This window comes from Eucalyptus grandis, chromosome 6 (genome assembly GCF_016545825.1).
Source record: "Eucalyptus grandis isolate ANBG69807.140 chromosome 6, ASM1654582v1, whole genome shotgun sequence".
Lineage (NCBI taxonomy): Eukaryota > Viridiplantae > Streptophyta > Magnoliopsida > Myrtales > Myrtaceae > Eucalyptus > Eucalyptus grandis.
Window position 1 is genome coordinate 48,500,524 of NC_052617.1, and position 15,693 is coordinate 48,516,216.

Genomic DNA, 15,693 nt, shown 5'->3' on the forward strand with positions numbered 1-15,693 from the left:
CTTTTAAAAAAAAAAAAAAAAAAGCAGTATTTTTAATATTTGTATTTTTTATAAATGTTTTAAATAAATTTAATTTAATTAATTTTTGTAATTTTTTACCACGTTAAAACCAAAACGACGTCGTTTTACACTTGCTTCATCGGAAAATTGACACATTAGTGTTTTGGCTAAATTGACACTTAAATTATCCATTTTGCTTCGATTTGAGCACTCATATGTCATTTTCATAATTTTTGATACTTTTAAGTGTTCTTTTGTGCCAACTTTTGACACTCCAGGGTCCGAGTGTCCTACATTTGAATCCCATTCGAGGACTCAATGAAGAAGGGTTCGCAACTCAAATCCATCTAGGTCAACTGATGCCGACGAAGTTATTCGACGTGCAGCGGAGATCCGTTTGCTGATAGTTTGGAGATGCTGTCCACCGTGACTAATCATGGTGCTGCGACATTTGTTTCGACATTGCTTATTTGGAGTAAGATGTTCGAAAGTCGAGATTGGAACGAAAAGAACCAGGAAAATCCATATATAAATCGCTATAAATCGCCATACTGGGATTCATCACAGAGATAGATCTCATTTCCCCTTGTTATCCTATGACCTTTTGGATATGTACTCAAGCTCTCATATGACTTCTGATATTGTTTCCAAACTGTAAAGAAGTATAAAATCTTGAATAATTTAATAATTTGATTTATCAGGATAAATGAAGTAAGAAACATCAATTACGAAAATTTAACGACCATGTCGAATATTATATTGTTGGATTGAGGCAAGCTGGAAAATTATAATTTCTTTTTTGGTGACAAGATCGTGTACCTATCTTGATAAATATATAATAAAACACTCTTCATTAAGGTTTTGCCTGCAAGACTAATTCATAAGGGATTTGATTATCCTTTGCGAGAATTACTTTTTAACCCAACTCCATGATTTTTGAACAAAAAAAAAAAACAAAAAAAGAATTTCAGTGAGTTTACTTTAATTTTAACTTTTGTTTCCCTAACTTCTCCAATTAAGTGCTGCATCACAATATTTTGATTATTTTCTCCAAATATCACTATAATGTTGTCGATTACATGTAAAATCTCACTATATCATATATATATATATATAACACGATAATAAGGAATTTTCTACTTGCTATCCACTCTGTGCAATTTTACATTAATATGTAGCATGAATTAAGAATTTCGCGTTTCAAATAAGTCTGACTATAAAATAAAAAACAGAAGTTGGTTTGGTTGGAAATAAATCAAATCGTTACATCCTACCATATGAATTCACGCATTCGTCGTAGGATAATATCACGCCAGCGTAGTGTCCGACTAGACTGACGAGCTCGCCGTTCCGCATCAATGGCGCACGCGCTCTCTCTCGTCGTCGCTCTCTCCACACGCTCTCCCCAGCCACCTTCTCCTTCTTCTCGTTCATCGAGTCGGCCGTCGAAGCTCGGCGGGAGAAATCTCCGTTCGAATGCTTCGGATGCTGCTCGAAGAAGAGGTAAAGATGCTCTCTTGCTGAATTCCTTTTATCGGAAGGCATCGGTCGCAGTCAATCTCGCCGAATTCGAGAGAAGACAGTTGCTGTACGTGGCCGGTGGTTTCGGCGTGTTTTCTTCGTTCGTCGAGCGGCCGAGGCGTTTGATTCGAGTCCACAATGAATGCAGTGCCTGCCGTTGTTTTCTGCGCGAGATGATTCGACCATTCGATGCACCGTTTACTAACTCGTGGAATGCGAATTTCAGGTCCTGTTTCTCCTTCGCACAAAACCCAGAAGCTGAACTCGGAGGTTTCCCCCCACCGAGCTGGTAAATTCACTCTCTCTCGTGCCTTTGAGAGGGCACGAACGGTTGAATTTTAGCTGTGTATTCGATTTTTCTCTGTGATTTGGTGACGAGTGGGATGCATTCTTTCGCTTGTCTTCCACAGTGTCTGCGGTCAGATTGATGAGAATAGAGCTAGGCGGTGCTTTCGCTGACCTCTTGAATGAGAGAGGGAAAGGCTCCGGCGAAAACGAGATGGGCTATGTTGAACGGACTCTCGGCTTTCGCACCCGCGAGTTGGATGATCGCGATCTGAGATTGGTCTCCTCTGCTTCCGTTATACTGTCAATCTCACTTCCGCCATGTCTTTTGTGCTAGATTTTAGTTAGGCAGCAGAAGGCGCTAGCTTGAAGTTTCTTGGATGCAGCTGCTCCGATGCTAATTGAAATGATTTCTCATACTTTCAAAATTTTAAATTATTTTATGTAAACCAACCTGGATGATTTTGGCATGGGAAGTTTTCCAATATAATCTCACTCGTCTTGTGAAATAGAGCTTTGATAACAATTTTTTGCACTCTATAGGTCACAGATGTTGTTGGAGGCACCATCCGTTGGAGAAGGTTTCTTGATCACTTGATTGTGTCTTTATGCCATGACCAGAGCACGTTTAGACACATGGAACCACTTCTTCTACAGGTAACTTTTTTCTGCAGTTTTCTTGAACTTGAGCACAGTATTTTTATTGAGAAAATATATTTTGGAAGAAGATGATAACTGCCAGGTGGCTCAAAGAGACTGAATGTACAGACAAATTGAGAAAATGCGGTTGTCTCTCAAGTGATTATGAATTGACAAAAATCATCAGCTTATAGCATCAATGAAGACACTAGACTGCCATCTTCTCTATTGAGATTTATTGACACCATCATCTGGCTCCTCATTCATGCTTCGGTTTCAGGTGATTAGTCAATGCCACATGTGAAGTGAGTGGACATGATACCATTTCTGGCCAAAAAAATAAAATAAAAAAAGATATAATGGAACCTTCTTGAACTTCTTAGAACAATGCTAACAATAGTAGAAAGTTTTTGATAAATTGTGCACAGGGTTTAATTCTCCAACTTTTTTCTCAGATTCTTCGGATCGGGATGTATGAGATTGTCAAGCTGGATATGCCACCTTATGCTGTCGTAGATGAGGTATCTCCCTCTCCTGAAGGATTACTACCAAACCAGGCAAATGGTTCTATGAGTTAGAAGTAACCATGTTAGTCATTGAGTTGCATGTTGCCATTTTTTTATCTGTATTTCGAAATGGCAGTGACCAATTTGTCCTTATTTTTCTTGTGAAAAAGGATATTTTTCTCTTCGATTGGAGTAGTGATATTCAAATGTCCATGCACGTTGTAAACAACTTGTGCTAAACTAGCTTCAACATAGATGACTAGTGAATGCTACTAATTCAACTTTTAGCAGGACATCTCAACCTGGCCACAATTATTGAAATGGAAACCATTAGAACATTTAAATCTTAAACTATGCATTACTCTAACAACTTAAGCTTTTAAAATAGTTGGCAATGGTCTCATAAAATTTTACATAGTATCAGAGCTGGAGGTCTTGAATTTGAATCTTTTCATACCCCATTTGTCTCCCCAATTAAATTTCCATGCTTAGTACTAGGCAAAGACCAAGTTACTCGTGAGAAAAGGAGTGTTAGAATATTTCAATAATAAACCATAACTTCATCTAATAGCTTAGCTTTCAAAACATTTGGTAGTGGTCCCACAAAATATCACAGGAACTTTCATGGAGTTTCCAAAGACTAGTTTAGGCAAACAAAAATCTTAATAATCCAGTAACCATGTTTTATCTAGCTCAGCACCTCAGCTCTGTTAAAATGAGATATAACTGGTTATTTAGGCACCATTGAATTCTATCATTTTAACTTTTTCTGAATAATCTCAATTGATATATCTGGACTACGACATTCTTCATATTTTTCCTCAAGTTGGTTGCATGCTGCAATTTTTTTATATATTGCAGAATGTAAGGCTTGCTAAGGTTGCCCTCAGACCTGGTGCTGGCAACATGGTGAATGGTATTCTCAGGAAGCTAGTCCAGCTAAAGGTCTAATATCAAATTGCACTAGATACTGATGAATCGCTCGGTGGCTCTGTTTAATGCATTTAACTTTGGATCTCAGGAAAGTGATGCTCTTCCGCTGCCTAAATTGGAAGGTGATGATCGTGCACAAGCACGTGCTCTTGCCACTCTTTATTCTCACCCTGTGGTGAGTTTGCATCTCTTCCACTTATCTTAAGAAGAATGCCTGTTTGATATAATCTGGAACACCATTCTCATCCATTGTGTGAAGAGTATAACCAGACCAACTCTTTTTGTGAGTTTCCACAATCTTGAAACCGCTTTCCTTGCCAACAACAACAGGTGTCATTGGGTTGACTATCCATGCAATTCTTGTTATTCTAGGCAGGGACTGGATCTCATGGTGAATGCGTTTATGTTTTGTTTCGTAAAACTCTTGCCAATGAGTTTTATGTAATGTTTATTTTTTTATTTAGTCTTCTTTAAAAAGGTTTCTCTGCCTTCTTATTTGATTGTTGTCATCTCAATGATCTTACATGGGTACATAGCTCTTATTAAATGCAAGATACCTAGTGATCTGATAGAGCATGCTACTCACACCAAGTTCTTTATTCTTGCTTAAATCTTGTAGTGGATGGTAAGGCGATGGACTAAGTACTTTGGGAGAGAAGAAGCAATAAAACTGATGGTTTGGAATAACAGTGAACCCAGCTATAGCTTGAGGTTGATCTCCACATTTTGGTTTCTTGAACATATAGGTTCATAAAATATAGGAGGAAAAGCTTACACTGTTATTGACATTTCAGGGCAAATACTGGAAAAGGTTTACAAGAGCTGATCTTGTGAAGCATCTTGACATGTTGGAGGTTCTAAATGCTCGTCCTTCTAAATTATTCAGAGATTTGCTTGGTCACAAATGAATCTGACCACACATGATTGTACATTTATTCAAAATATTCGCCTTATTACCCTCCAGAATGGAAAGAAGGATTGCACTGTGATTTTTCAAGCTTCAACCCCCTCTCTCTCTGTCACTTTCTATGTCCAATTGGTTGGTACCTGAATTAAATGCAGTGTGCTGATAGCCTGATGCGGTTTCTTTCTTTGGCTTAGGTTCCATACGAGCTTTCCTTAAATATGGAGGACTTTGTTCGAATTAAGACCGGAATGCAGGTAGTAAGGCTATAAAGCTTTAATTTTATTTACCTATAAGAGACTTCAATATGTTCCTTTCTGGAATGAGGATAGCTGAGAATAGCTAAATCCCACACCTTGGTTTTTCTGGCTTCAAACCCTTTATGGGTAGTTGGCATATTCAGATTATATTGGAGGGCATCATATTAGTACACGTAGGGACTTCGTTTTGTGAACTTGAAGTTGTTTATACATCTAAAGCTATAAATATCAATACCAAGAAATGAGGCCACGCCTACAATTTACACGATGCCAACCACTTGATTTTTTTACCCTTCTTTGGAATATCGCATTACCTTTTTTCAGATTTTGAAATTTACCTTTCTCCTTTCCCTTAACCAAGATCATCATACGAGCTGGATTGCTTAAAGAAGGCACATGTGCAGTCCAGGATGAGAGTGCAGGTAACTTTCTGTCCCACTCTACCTTTAGTAGATGAAAATTTTTGATGGATATGGTTGTGCACTTATTTCGTCATCTAATGTGTGGTTCTGGATTTGAGCTACTCTTTCACCAAATGTGTGTTGAACTGCTGGCTTGCTCAGAGAAGTTAAATCAAGCACCAGCTTTCCATCTTGTTCATTTTGCTAATGACTATCCATTATGATTTCAATAAGGTTTGGTAGTCTCCCTTTTGGATCCTCAACCTAGCGACTGCATTATTGATTGTTGTGCTGCTCCTGGAGGAAAGACTCTCTACATGGCGTCCTGTTTAAGTGGACAAGGTATTGCTTTTACCAAGTACAAATAGATCTCCTCCCCCCCAAAAAAAAAAAAAAAAAAAATCTACTGTTCTTGTCAGAACATAAATTCTGGAGACTTAAAAGAGTTTCCAGACTTGTCAAGCAGAAGATGATGCAACATTTCTTAGAGAGTACTGATTTAATCGTTGAAATGTTTGGGGAACTTACCTTGTGTGGTTCGCAGGGATGATCTCTGCTATTGATGTAAACAGAGGAAGATTGAGAATCCTCCAAGAAACTGCAAAGGTGCACCAGGTTGATGGAGTCATCACTACCGTCCATGCAGATCTTCGTGATTTTGCTGTAAGTTATAATCTTTTTGAAGAAAGAAGTTTTCTTCAGCATGCCTAATGGCTATTTTGCATTTACAAGGGCAATAACCCACTGAAGGCCAATAAAGTCTTGTTGGATGCTCCATGTTCTGGACTGGGAGTTTTGTCCAAGGTAATGTTGACATTTTCTGCGACATTTTTCTGCTGAAATTTGCTAATCCCTCATGAGATTGGATGCACCTGATATGTCCTCATGGAAACACTGTAAATGGAATCACGAGAATACTTGTGCGAATCCTAGTCATCCTTAGAAGACTGCTTGCCTTCTGTATTATGGAAAAATAGATGCCATTTTATGTCGCAATGATATCATAATGTCCCCTGAATCCCTGTATCTCTTGTCAAACTTGTCTGTCACTACTTTATTTCTCATTTCTATATGAAAATGTGCTCACACAAGCACTTAGATGCATTTTATACCTTCTTGACAGCAATACTGTAAATGGCCACTTTTTTCTGTCCTTAGTCTCTAATAGTCACCTGATCATAGTTCCGTCAAATCAGCTCTAGCAGTAATAAGTTAGTTACAGTTACCATAATAAGTTTCAGTACAGTCTTCTATTAAAATTGCCCAATTTCATAGATCACAGACCGGTAGAAAGCACTTTCTTAGTTAGCCTAAAGGATTCAGTCGTAACTTGTAATACACCCATTATTGTGAGAGAGAGAGAGAGAGAGAGAGAGGGGAGGGAGGGAGGGAGGGAGGGAGAGATGTAGTGGTAGGTTTAAACTGATATTCCTGTCACTTGGCTGGGTATATTGTAACGTTGTTCATGCTTTAACATGGTTGTGGGCATATTAAAAAGTTAGCGGGTGATCAGAGCTGGAAAAGAAATTCAATAAAAAGTAGGTAGAAGCAAGGACAAATTCTGCCTTTTGTGTTTCTAAAGCTGAAATGACACTGAATTTCTACTCTCTGGATCATATTCTAAAGTTTAGGCATATATCCAAGATGCACCTAATCTCATGTGCTTAGTCACATTATACTGTAGGAGTTTATTTTATGAATCGTTCCCCACCCATTTGTTACTTTGGCATGGGAAATGAGACTAATTTGATGCCATATACAAAACAAAAGGCTTGAATTAATTGGATTGACAAAATCCATTGAGGGGATAGCTTGATTTGGGAGGTAGGCAATTATTGCTAAAATATAGCCAGAGTGAGGCACAAGTGTGAGTTGAATTATCCTGTTACATTGACATGGAATGGTAAATGATCTATCTTACTGCTGATATCTTCTTTGGGCTTTTGAAGAGAGCTGACTTACGGTGGAATAAGAATTTAGAAGATCTGGAAGAGCTCAAGGAACTGCAAAATGAACTTCTTGATGCAGCCTCCAGGTGTGACTGGTGACTTCTTTTCCCTGAGAATCATTGTTGTGTTAGCCCATCTCAGTTCTTCTCTGGGCATTTCCTTTCAGATGAACTTGTTAATCTTACTGACTAGAGTAATTTTTGGATCCCTCCCTCTGTGATAAGTATACCAAAAAGAGATTCCCTTACCCCATGTATGTATACAGTGCATGCATCTTTAAATTGGGTGCATGGCACAGAGAAGCCTATCTCTTATTCCCTTTTTCCTCTGATTGATTCCTCAATTTTCCATTGATATAAAGATTGGTGAAGCCTGGTGGCGTGTTAGTGTACAGTACTTGCTCCATTGATCCTGAAGAGAATGAGGAGAGAGTGACAGCATTTCTTCTCAGGCATCCGGTATGTCAATGATAATTGTCTAGTTGAACGTTTGTGTTATATGTTTAAATTTTAACTAGTTGAGATAGGAACATGGAATGACAATAGCAGCACATCTCATTTAAATTTCAAAGAAAGTTAACAAATTGAAGATGTTGGAAGACTGCTGACTTTGGTTGCAACGTTTCTTCCTGTGGTATAGGTGACAACTCTATCATTGGCATTTTCTTTATATTTTCACTGTTTTGCCTGTAGGAGTTCTGCATTGATCCTGCTGACAAGTATGTCCCTGGTGAATTTGTAACGGAAAGGGGTTTCTATTTCTCCAATCCAGTTAAACATTCCTTGGATGGCGCCTTTGCAGCTCGTCTTCTCCGAGCTTTATAGTTGTGGTGTGTAATTGTTTAAGTGGTTTCTTAAGCCTTACCTCTAAAGAAATAGTTCATGTGATGTTCTTAACAATTACAGCTGGCCACTTCATATGGTCCTATATTCTTAATGGCTTTGGGGGGTGGATGCTCGAATTGGACTTGGAGCTGTAATATCCATCTGCCGTTCAAAATGGTTGCCAATAGCCTCCTCAAGTGATCATGCCAGTTTCAGCAAACGTTTATCTTCACACATGTAAGAGCACATCTCTTTCACGACCATTATATGGTATATATTTAATGGGGCATGTACTTAATTTGATAAACATTTGCCATTCTTGATGCTGCAGCTGATTCCAGTTTTAGGGGTGCTGTGAGTGCATGACTCAAGTCTCATGTTCTGTTGCAGCATTTTAATGATTCTTGGCTCAGTTGAGGTTAACTAGTCTGGGACAGCAGATGCAAGGTTATGTGTAACCCGATCCCTCTCATACCATGCTTGAGCAATGTGCTTATGTTACTATCCTAGGCCAAAATATGTTGCTTCTCTAATCTGGCTAGCTTGAGCTCCAGCGCAACCCCTCCACAGCAGATCGGTGCAACATGATACAGAGAGAGGATGAAGCAAAGGCATGACGCAGATGCATACCCCCTGTTGCTGTGGATTAACTTACTCCCATTTGTAGAGGTCTCACGGTTGAGGGTCACAAGCGGCGTCATGCTTTATCTGTTTGCAACGAAATTTCTGCATTCTTATAAGAATTTTTCACGTTGGGATGTTATAGCCATGAAAGTCCTGGATTGTAGGCTTTTGAATAATCTAAGTCAATGGAATGGCTAGAGTAAGGAGGATTTGCGGATGCAGCTCTCTGTAGTTCTGTGAATATCAGGAAAATATTTCTTCAGTGGCACCGAAAGGCCGGCAAACCAAGTGCCAGCAGCATTCTCGTGGCTGATAAGCCTTCACTAGAATGATTGTGTTATTTTTAAGGATGTCGATGGTCCTACTAGATTTTATCGTGTATCACTAGATGGGGAATTCTCTCTTCACAGTTCACCTTTGGCTGGTCGTCGAGGTTCAGGGACCAGCTATATAAAGAAGGAAGGAAAGGGGAAAAAAAGAAGAAGAAGAAAAAATATGAAAATATTTTAATAAAATGGGTCAAATCGAGTATGAATTATTAAATTTGTATTGCATTAAAATGAATAGAAACATATATAGGTCGATCCAATTCAAATTCGATCCAATCCGTTATTTTGATAGGTTTAGATAGATTTGATAGATGTAGATTGGAGAAAATACTCAATAATTATATTACCAATAAGCAATTAGAACTTGACTTAGGGGACATGGACCTGGAATTAAAGGAATTATAAAAAATCTGACTTTTCTCTCTTCCTTCTACTTCCCTCCCTCCCTCCCTTTGCTGTTGCAGCAGTGCAGATATAGATGCGAATCTTGGGACTCGGTTGAGCAATTTTTCGCGACTCAGCGATTCCAGCGATTCAGCTCGATGAACAGACCCAGAGAAGCCGAGTCGCTTTCGTCTCTCTCGCGCTTCTCCTCTCCAGGAATCGATTCCGGGCATTCGTGCACTCGCGAGATGATGAGGTCTCTGCAGATGCGCCGTCAGCGTTCTCTCCATTGCGCTTCTCTTGCTCCTTCTGGCTCTCGGTGACCCTCTCTCTCTCTCTCTCTCTCTCTCTCTCTCTCTAGTTCTGATGATCAAGACAGGCATGGCGATGTAATTTCGAACGTCCTGCCTCGCCGGCGGGCTCCGTCTTCCCGCCGCCGTGGCTCCGCCAGGGCGGGAAATAATAATAGAATTATCGTCGTTCTTTTTAATTCCAGGTCAGTGTACGCGTGTCGAGCTCTCGTTGGACACCGGCAAATGAACGCGCGCCACGCCAGCGGCCGACGTGGGGCGCCGTGACCATCGGATGTTGTTTTCCTCCCTCGACCGAGTTCCGACACGGCCTGGTAATTTTCCCGTAACGTTGAATTCCCATCAGAATCTTCGAATCCGTCGAAGACCGAAGGCGCGATCAACCCCCTTCGGTACGCAATTCTCGATCGGACGAGGTCGTCTCCTCTTTGCGAACACCGTCGCACATCATCATCGCTAAGCACCAGCTCCAGGAATTTCGCTTGTTTCCCTTTCTCGTGAGCTGGTTCGTCCTGTTTCCTGTCGGCTTCGGACGTCGATAAGATGGATGTTCCCCTCCCGATGGAGAAGTTGTCGCCGAGATCGTCCGATGAGCCGTAAGTCCGAATCGGTTCGCGCTCCGCTCGGCTTTCTGAAGTCGAGCCGGCGCGACAAAGTTGCTCTTGTCCGCTCGTTTGTTGCTCTTTCTTTACTTTTTAATTTGGGATCATTGATCTTCGGGCACTGTTTTCGTCGCTAATTTGAAGAAAGTGATTGGCTTTCACATCGTCCGCTACAGGAGAAACGGGTACGCAGTCCTCGTGGCGACCGGAAGTTTCAATCCTCCGACTTACATGCATTTGCGCATATTCGGTAACTCCCTGGCTCTGCTCACAAGTTAAGTTTGGCGCGTACGAGTGATCATGGCTTTTACCAGGAACTAGGTGGTGGAAAAATACACTCGTTTGATGATTTTGGGGTGTGTGGTTTCTCTGTATAAGCTAAGGAATGGAGCTTTTACGTGCTCTTGAGAACATTCTGTTTTTCATCTTTTCTCTTCTACGACTATGTATGTTTGAGCTTGTCACAAGATTCTATCTTTATGGTGTATTTCATGTGCACAGCATTGATCTGATTTCATTTCGCAGAAGAAAAATATTTCAATCTCCACCCATCATGAATATTGTCACGCATTGCATGTCCAACTCCCTCTTTAAGCGCTGTGAAAATATGAACTCGGTCTTCTGGAAGATCTTTTAGCTGATTCTAGTGTTGGTGAGTGCAGGTGCATGTCATGCACCTCTCCTTGCATTTCTTGAATAATATTCATCATACTATGATTGCATGTTATATGGTTTAGTTCAAGGCATACTAGTTTATAACTGTATTTTCCTTAGAATTGGTGCCGATCTTGAAGATGGTTCCCTCATCTTCAAAAATTTTTGATTTTCCACTCTGTTTGTTAATGCCTTATGTGTAATACTCAGAGCTGGCAAGGGATGCGCTCAATGCGGAAGGGTATTCTGTCATTGGAGGCTATATGTCACCTGCCAACGATGCATACAAGAAAAGGGTATGTGAATCTCGGTCACTTGTCAAGTAGCAAGTAACCAATTAGTAAGTAATATTTGATAGATCTGCGGAGGTGACACTCTAATATGTTACTATGTATGGAAAGTCAGAATTTCATGGCAGATAAAACAGGGAACACAAGGCTGATTCTTAACATAAATTTGGCATCCATGAAATGAAGGGAATTCTTGTATCACGTGCAGAGATGTTCCTTTCATTTAGAGCTAATTTTGAAGAAAAAGAGTAGCTGTGCCTTGTAAATTTTTTGTCAAGAACTATTACACCTATAGTAATAAATTTGTAAAAGATGATATGTAATAAGTGAATATCTAGTCTGGATGGTTGATCCTTACAATAAGGTGATCAGTTGAGGCTCAATATGTAAAATGAGATGTATTCCACCTTAGCCTTTGCACGGACTAACTTTCTCGACTTTTTAGCTTGTATCTTTTATCATCATTATAGCTACAGAATAAACTAGTGTCGTTTCTTTCCTTTGGTTTTAGCACTGCACATTAACCTCATGAATCGAGTGCTTGCATAGGGTCTCATATCAGCTGAGCATCGGATACATTTATGTCATCTGGCCTGCAAGAGTTCTGACTTCATAATGGTTGATTCATGGGAGGCAAAACAAAGCACCTACCAACGCACTCTGACTGTTTTACATAGAGTGAAGAGTATCTTGTGTCAGGAACGGCAGCTATCCTCTGGTAAATATAGTAGAGTTCATTTGATTAAAGTGCATCTTTGATTTTGGCCTACAAAAGCATTTGCCATTGCAAGTCTCGATAAGTTAGTACATAGAGTTGTGGTTATTCTGTTTCCTCATATAAGTCAGTTTTGGTGGTTGCCAAAAACCTATGTTGAGGAGAAGGTGAGGAATGCAGTTTCCTATCCTTGCTTAACAGTTCCTATGGGCTCGATCTAAGTGAGTTCACTGGAGAAAATGGTGTCTGCAACCTAATATGATGCTGCTAGATAACTGTAACGGTTCCTAGAATGTTTGATTTTACGCAAGTGATCAGAAGTTTTGTGGAGGCAATTTCACAGCTTCCACCATCTTTTTCATGCAGATTCCCTTAAAGTGATGCTCGTTTGTGGTTCTGATCTACTCCAATCTTTTGGTGCTGGAGCTTGGATTCCTGACCAGGTGGATATTTTTGCTTATACACTCCACATAAGTGGGTTTTGTAATTTGCCAATTTCTATGTTTTAGCTTATAATGCTAGAGTTTCTGTACATGGTGGTCTTTCGATGGTAACTTTTTGAATTGTCATTCCAACTGATGTTCTAAAATGAGGAAAAAAATGAACCTGACAAGACAGTTCCTTCCTTGAAATCCAACTGTTACATGTCTGATTGAAATACTATTTTCTCATTGAATTGTACATGAGATTTGGTTTTTCGTTGTTGGTATGTGTGAAATGATGGATGCTAATTGAAAGTGAACTTAGAGTTAATGGGTTGCAGCAGTGACTGATGGATCACACTTTTTGGTCATTGCTTCAGGTAAGAATTATATGCAAGGATTATGGTGCGGTATGCATACGTAGGGAGGGACAGGAAGTTGAGAAGATAATTTCAGATGATGACATTTTGAGTGATTACAGGGTAACTCCTCTTGCTTAAACTTTCTTTCCCCAAAATCATGCTTTCTTTAGATCGGAGTCTAGAATTCTAGGTACAGTTGTCAAACAATCTGGAACATGTTTCACTATGCTCCAATGGGCAACATTTGAGGCATCTTTAAATGACATTTTTTTAAAGGTTCACTTTAAAAGATGAAGTATCATTGTGAGCGTCATAGTCAGTTCAGGTTGTCTGAGTGCGATGTGGCTCTGAAATTTAGTCGCCAATTCTCCTCCCTTGTTGAATTTACCTGCAGGAGAATATCAAAGTGGTGGATGAACTTGTTCCAAATCAGATAAGTTCAACACGAGTGAGGTACCCAGTGAACCATCTGTTAAAGTTGTGTAGCCAATTAAAATATTTGATATTGAGAAGTTTTCTGCTTTTGTTATAGGGAATGCATTTCAAGAGGACTCTCTATAAAATATCTGACTGAAGATGAAGTGGTTGAATATATAAAAGAACATAATCTATATTTGAAGTCAAACGAAGAGTAGATAAAGGTATTGCATCTAAACTATGCAGTCATTTGTTTTGTTCTTTCTTGGAAGCATTTTCTGATGGCAAGCCCAAGAACTATTGTCCATAATGTTAAGATAGTGACCCTTTATTCTCTGATTTGATCTCTGAAGCCATAGGTTGAGTAATTAACGGAAGGCGCACTAGATGCACTATCCCAGTGTAGATTTGTTCCTCCCCATTTTTCTCGTCCATTGGATGCACCCAAATATACGGGGCATCTTTTGAACTTTATACTATTCTTTAGAAATGGATATATATTTGAAGAAATTTCCTTTTTTCCAGTCAAATGTATTTTTCCCCCGAGGAATGAAATTCTTGGTTACACAAGCGAAATATACTTGGCAGATGCAGTTGGGAGAGTATGCTGAATACGCCTCATCTTATCCATCAATTATGAACATTTAATTCCTCGCTTGAAGAGCTAACATCTAAATCAGTGAGATTCAGCCAACCATCCACCAGAGGATAGGTTGATTATTGTCGTATCAGCTCCTCTAAGTAACTCAACACTGATCTATTGAATAATTACGTGTGTTCATCTTGTTTCCGTTCATCTGTTGGTGAACCAGTTCTACTCAATTTGCATTGTTCTTCCGGAATGACTCAAATCAAGTTGGATGAAAGAAAAGGCATTTATCATGAGAGGTTCATAGTTTGCTTTGAATTATCTTCCTAATGAGCTTTTAACTCCCCCATTTTCCGTACTTCTGGTTCTGGATCCCTGGGATGGAGTAAATTAGCTCGATTGTCGCCTCATTTGAACTTTGAAATGGCAAATCGAGACTTGGATATCATATTTTGCAGCAGGTTGAATCAATGCTAGAGCTGCGTTATGTCTCTTTCCTTTTTTCCCTAAATTATTTCGGCCGGACCATATATAAAAGTTGCCGACGCAGATATGTACAATCTTGAACTAAGTTCGACTAGCTGTGTCCCTTGGAGTTTAATCACCAAGAAGAAGCCACTGTTTGTCCCTTCCGGGTCTCTCTCGTGCAGATAAGTTAAGGCTTCTTTACTACGCTGTGCTAAGCCGTGACAGATGTTGTGCCATGCGGCACCAGATCCGCAATCTGCAAAGCGGAAGGGGATGAGAACCGCAATGGCCTTCGCATTCACACCCTGAAACAACCCCTCATAAAACCTGCGCACAGGTGTAGAATTTTCTTGAGACCACCGCATGACCCTCTGGCGACTCCCTCCGGCTCCATCCCCGGAACAACACTAAACCCCACCGCCATCCTTGATCCTCGTTCGCAGTTCCCAGGGGTTTCCTCAAAAGGCTGAAAATGTCTCCGCCAAAACTGTCGATCTCACTTGCTCATCTCTTGCTGATCTTTGATTGTGTGGTCGAGTCCAGGTCCAGGGTTGTTTCGAAAGTCGGCACGCTTCCTTCTTCCGCTACTACCACAACATGCACGAACTGCTCGATCTGTCAGTACCCGTGTCACACTTTACCTCCCCCGGTACCGCCCCAGGAGTACCCTCTCTATGGAGCGCCACCGCCACCGGTGCTAGGAGTACCGCCACCGCCATTGCCGGTTCAAGGGAATTGTCCGCCGGGTCAGTTCTCCACCTGTTGTCAGTATGCCCCTCCAATTCCTTATGGTTATAGCCCTCCTAATCCTTATGGATATGTGCCCGTTGACAACCGCTCCGGCGCTCTTGCTTTTTTGCCTTCCTTGCTCTGGTCGATAGTCGTCGTGCTTTGCTTTATCCACGATTAATGGAGACTAAGTTTGATTTTCTTCTTGGTGATAGGGTATCTAAATTATAAGCCCCGCTAGGTTCTGTGATAAAATGGTTATCGTGTCATTGCATGTATAATACCTGTGCTCCATGTACTTATGTTTTCCTTTTACCTGTCGAGCAAAAGTCGTTTTGTGCTCCTTGTGAAAATAAAGGTACCATTCGCATTTCACTAGTTTGAGGCTTACGTATCGAATCAACTTTGAGTCAATTGAATTAAAAAAAAATCACTTTAGTATTGGTATAAATGATCTTTCCCTCGGGGTCAGCTATAGCGGTAGCCCCTGAATCTAGAGTCGCTTGACTTATTGATAATTATGAGCTATCATGATAAAATTTATAGTGTTACCATGTGCACCATAAGATCTCCAA

At 40.2% G+C, this 15,693-nt stretch overlaps 2 protein-coding genes across 5 annotated transcripts; both read left to right on the forward strand.

Moving 5' to 3' along the window:
- The first annotated feature begins 1,285 nt into the window (after positions 1–1,285).
- LOC104450416 (probable ribosomal RNA small subunit methyltransferase B) lies at positions 1,286–9,175 on the forward strand. The gene is given in 20 exon segments (XM_010064959.3): positions 1,286–1,503; positions 1,748–1,810; positions 1,932–2,086; positions 2,350–2,463; positions 2,901–2,966; positions 3,813–3,896; positions 3,973–4,059; positions 4,504–4,595; positions 4,679–4,692; positions 4,695–4,738; positions 4,986–5,045; positions 5,410–5,470; positions 5,684–5,791; positions 5,994–6,112; positions 6,182–6,253; positions 7,399–7,484; positions 7,760–7,856; positions 8,091–8,227; positions 8,304–8,459; positions 8,554–9,175. Coding segments are annotated over 18 exon segments (1,599 nt in total). The 5' UTR covers positions 1,286–1,358; the 3' UTR covers positions 8,223–8,227; positions 8,304–8,459; positions 8,554–9,175.
- Positions 9,176–9,606: 431 nt separating this feature from the next.
- On the forward strand, positions 9,607–14,217 carry LOC104450417 (nicotinamide/nicotinic acid mononucleotide adenylyltransferase). Of its 4 annotated transcripts, none has more exons than XM_010064962.3 (10): positions 9,607–9,878; positions 10,056–10,466; positions 10,649–10,722; positions 11,337–11,422; positions 11,966–12,134; positions 12,498–12,574; positions 12,934–13,035; positions 13,310–13,368; positions 13,448–13,556; positions 13,858–14,217. In XM_010064962.3, the coding sequence occupies exons 2-9, from the start codon at positions 10,414–10,416 to the stop codon at positions 13,548–13,550; spliced, it is 723 nt and encodes a 240-aa protein (XP_010063264.2). In that variant the 5' UTR covers positions 9,607–9,878; positions 10,056–10,413; the 3' UTR covers positions 13,551–13,556; positions 13,858–14,217. The 4 variants fall into 4 exon arrangements, with proteins under 4 accessions (XP_010063264.2, XP_039170705.1, XP_010063265.2 ...); XM_039314771.1 differs by having other exon boundaries at positions 13,921–14,217; XM_010064963.3 differs by lacking the exon at positions 13,858–14,217 and adding an exon at positions 13,686–13,856.
- The last annotated feature ends 1,476 nt before the right edge of the window (positions 14,218–15,693 follow it).

Coding starts and splice junctions, on each gene's coding strand:
- LOC104450417 (XM_010064962.3), top strand. CDS start 10,414: ATGGATGTTCCCCTCCCGATGGAGAAGTTGTCGCCGAGATCGTCCGAT. Junction 10,723..11,336: donor CATGCATTTGCGCATATTCG/GTAACTCCCTGG, acceptor TGTAATACTCAG/AGCTGGCAAGGGATGCGCTC. Junction 11,423..11,965: donor ACGATGCATACAAGAAAAGG/GTATGTGAATCT, acceptor GTGCTTGCATAG/GGTCTCATATCAGCTGAGCA.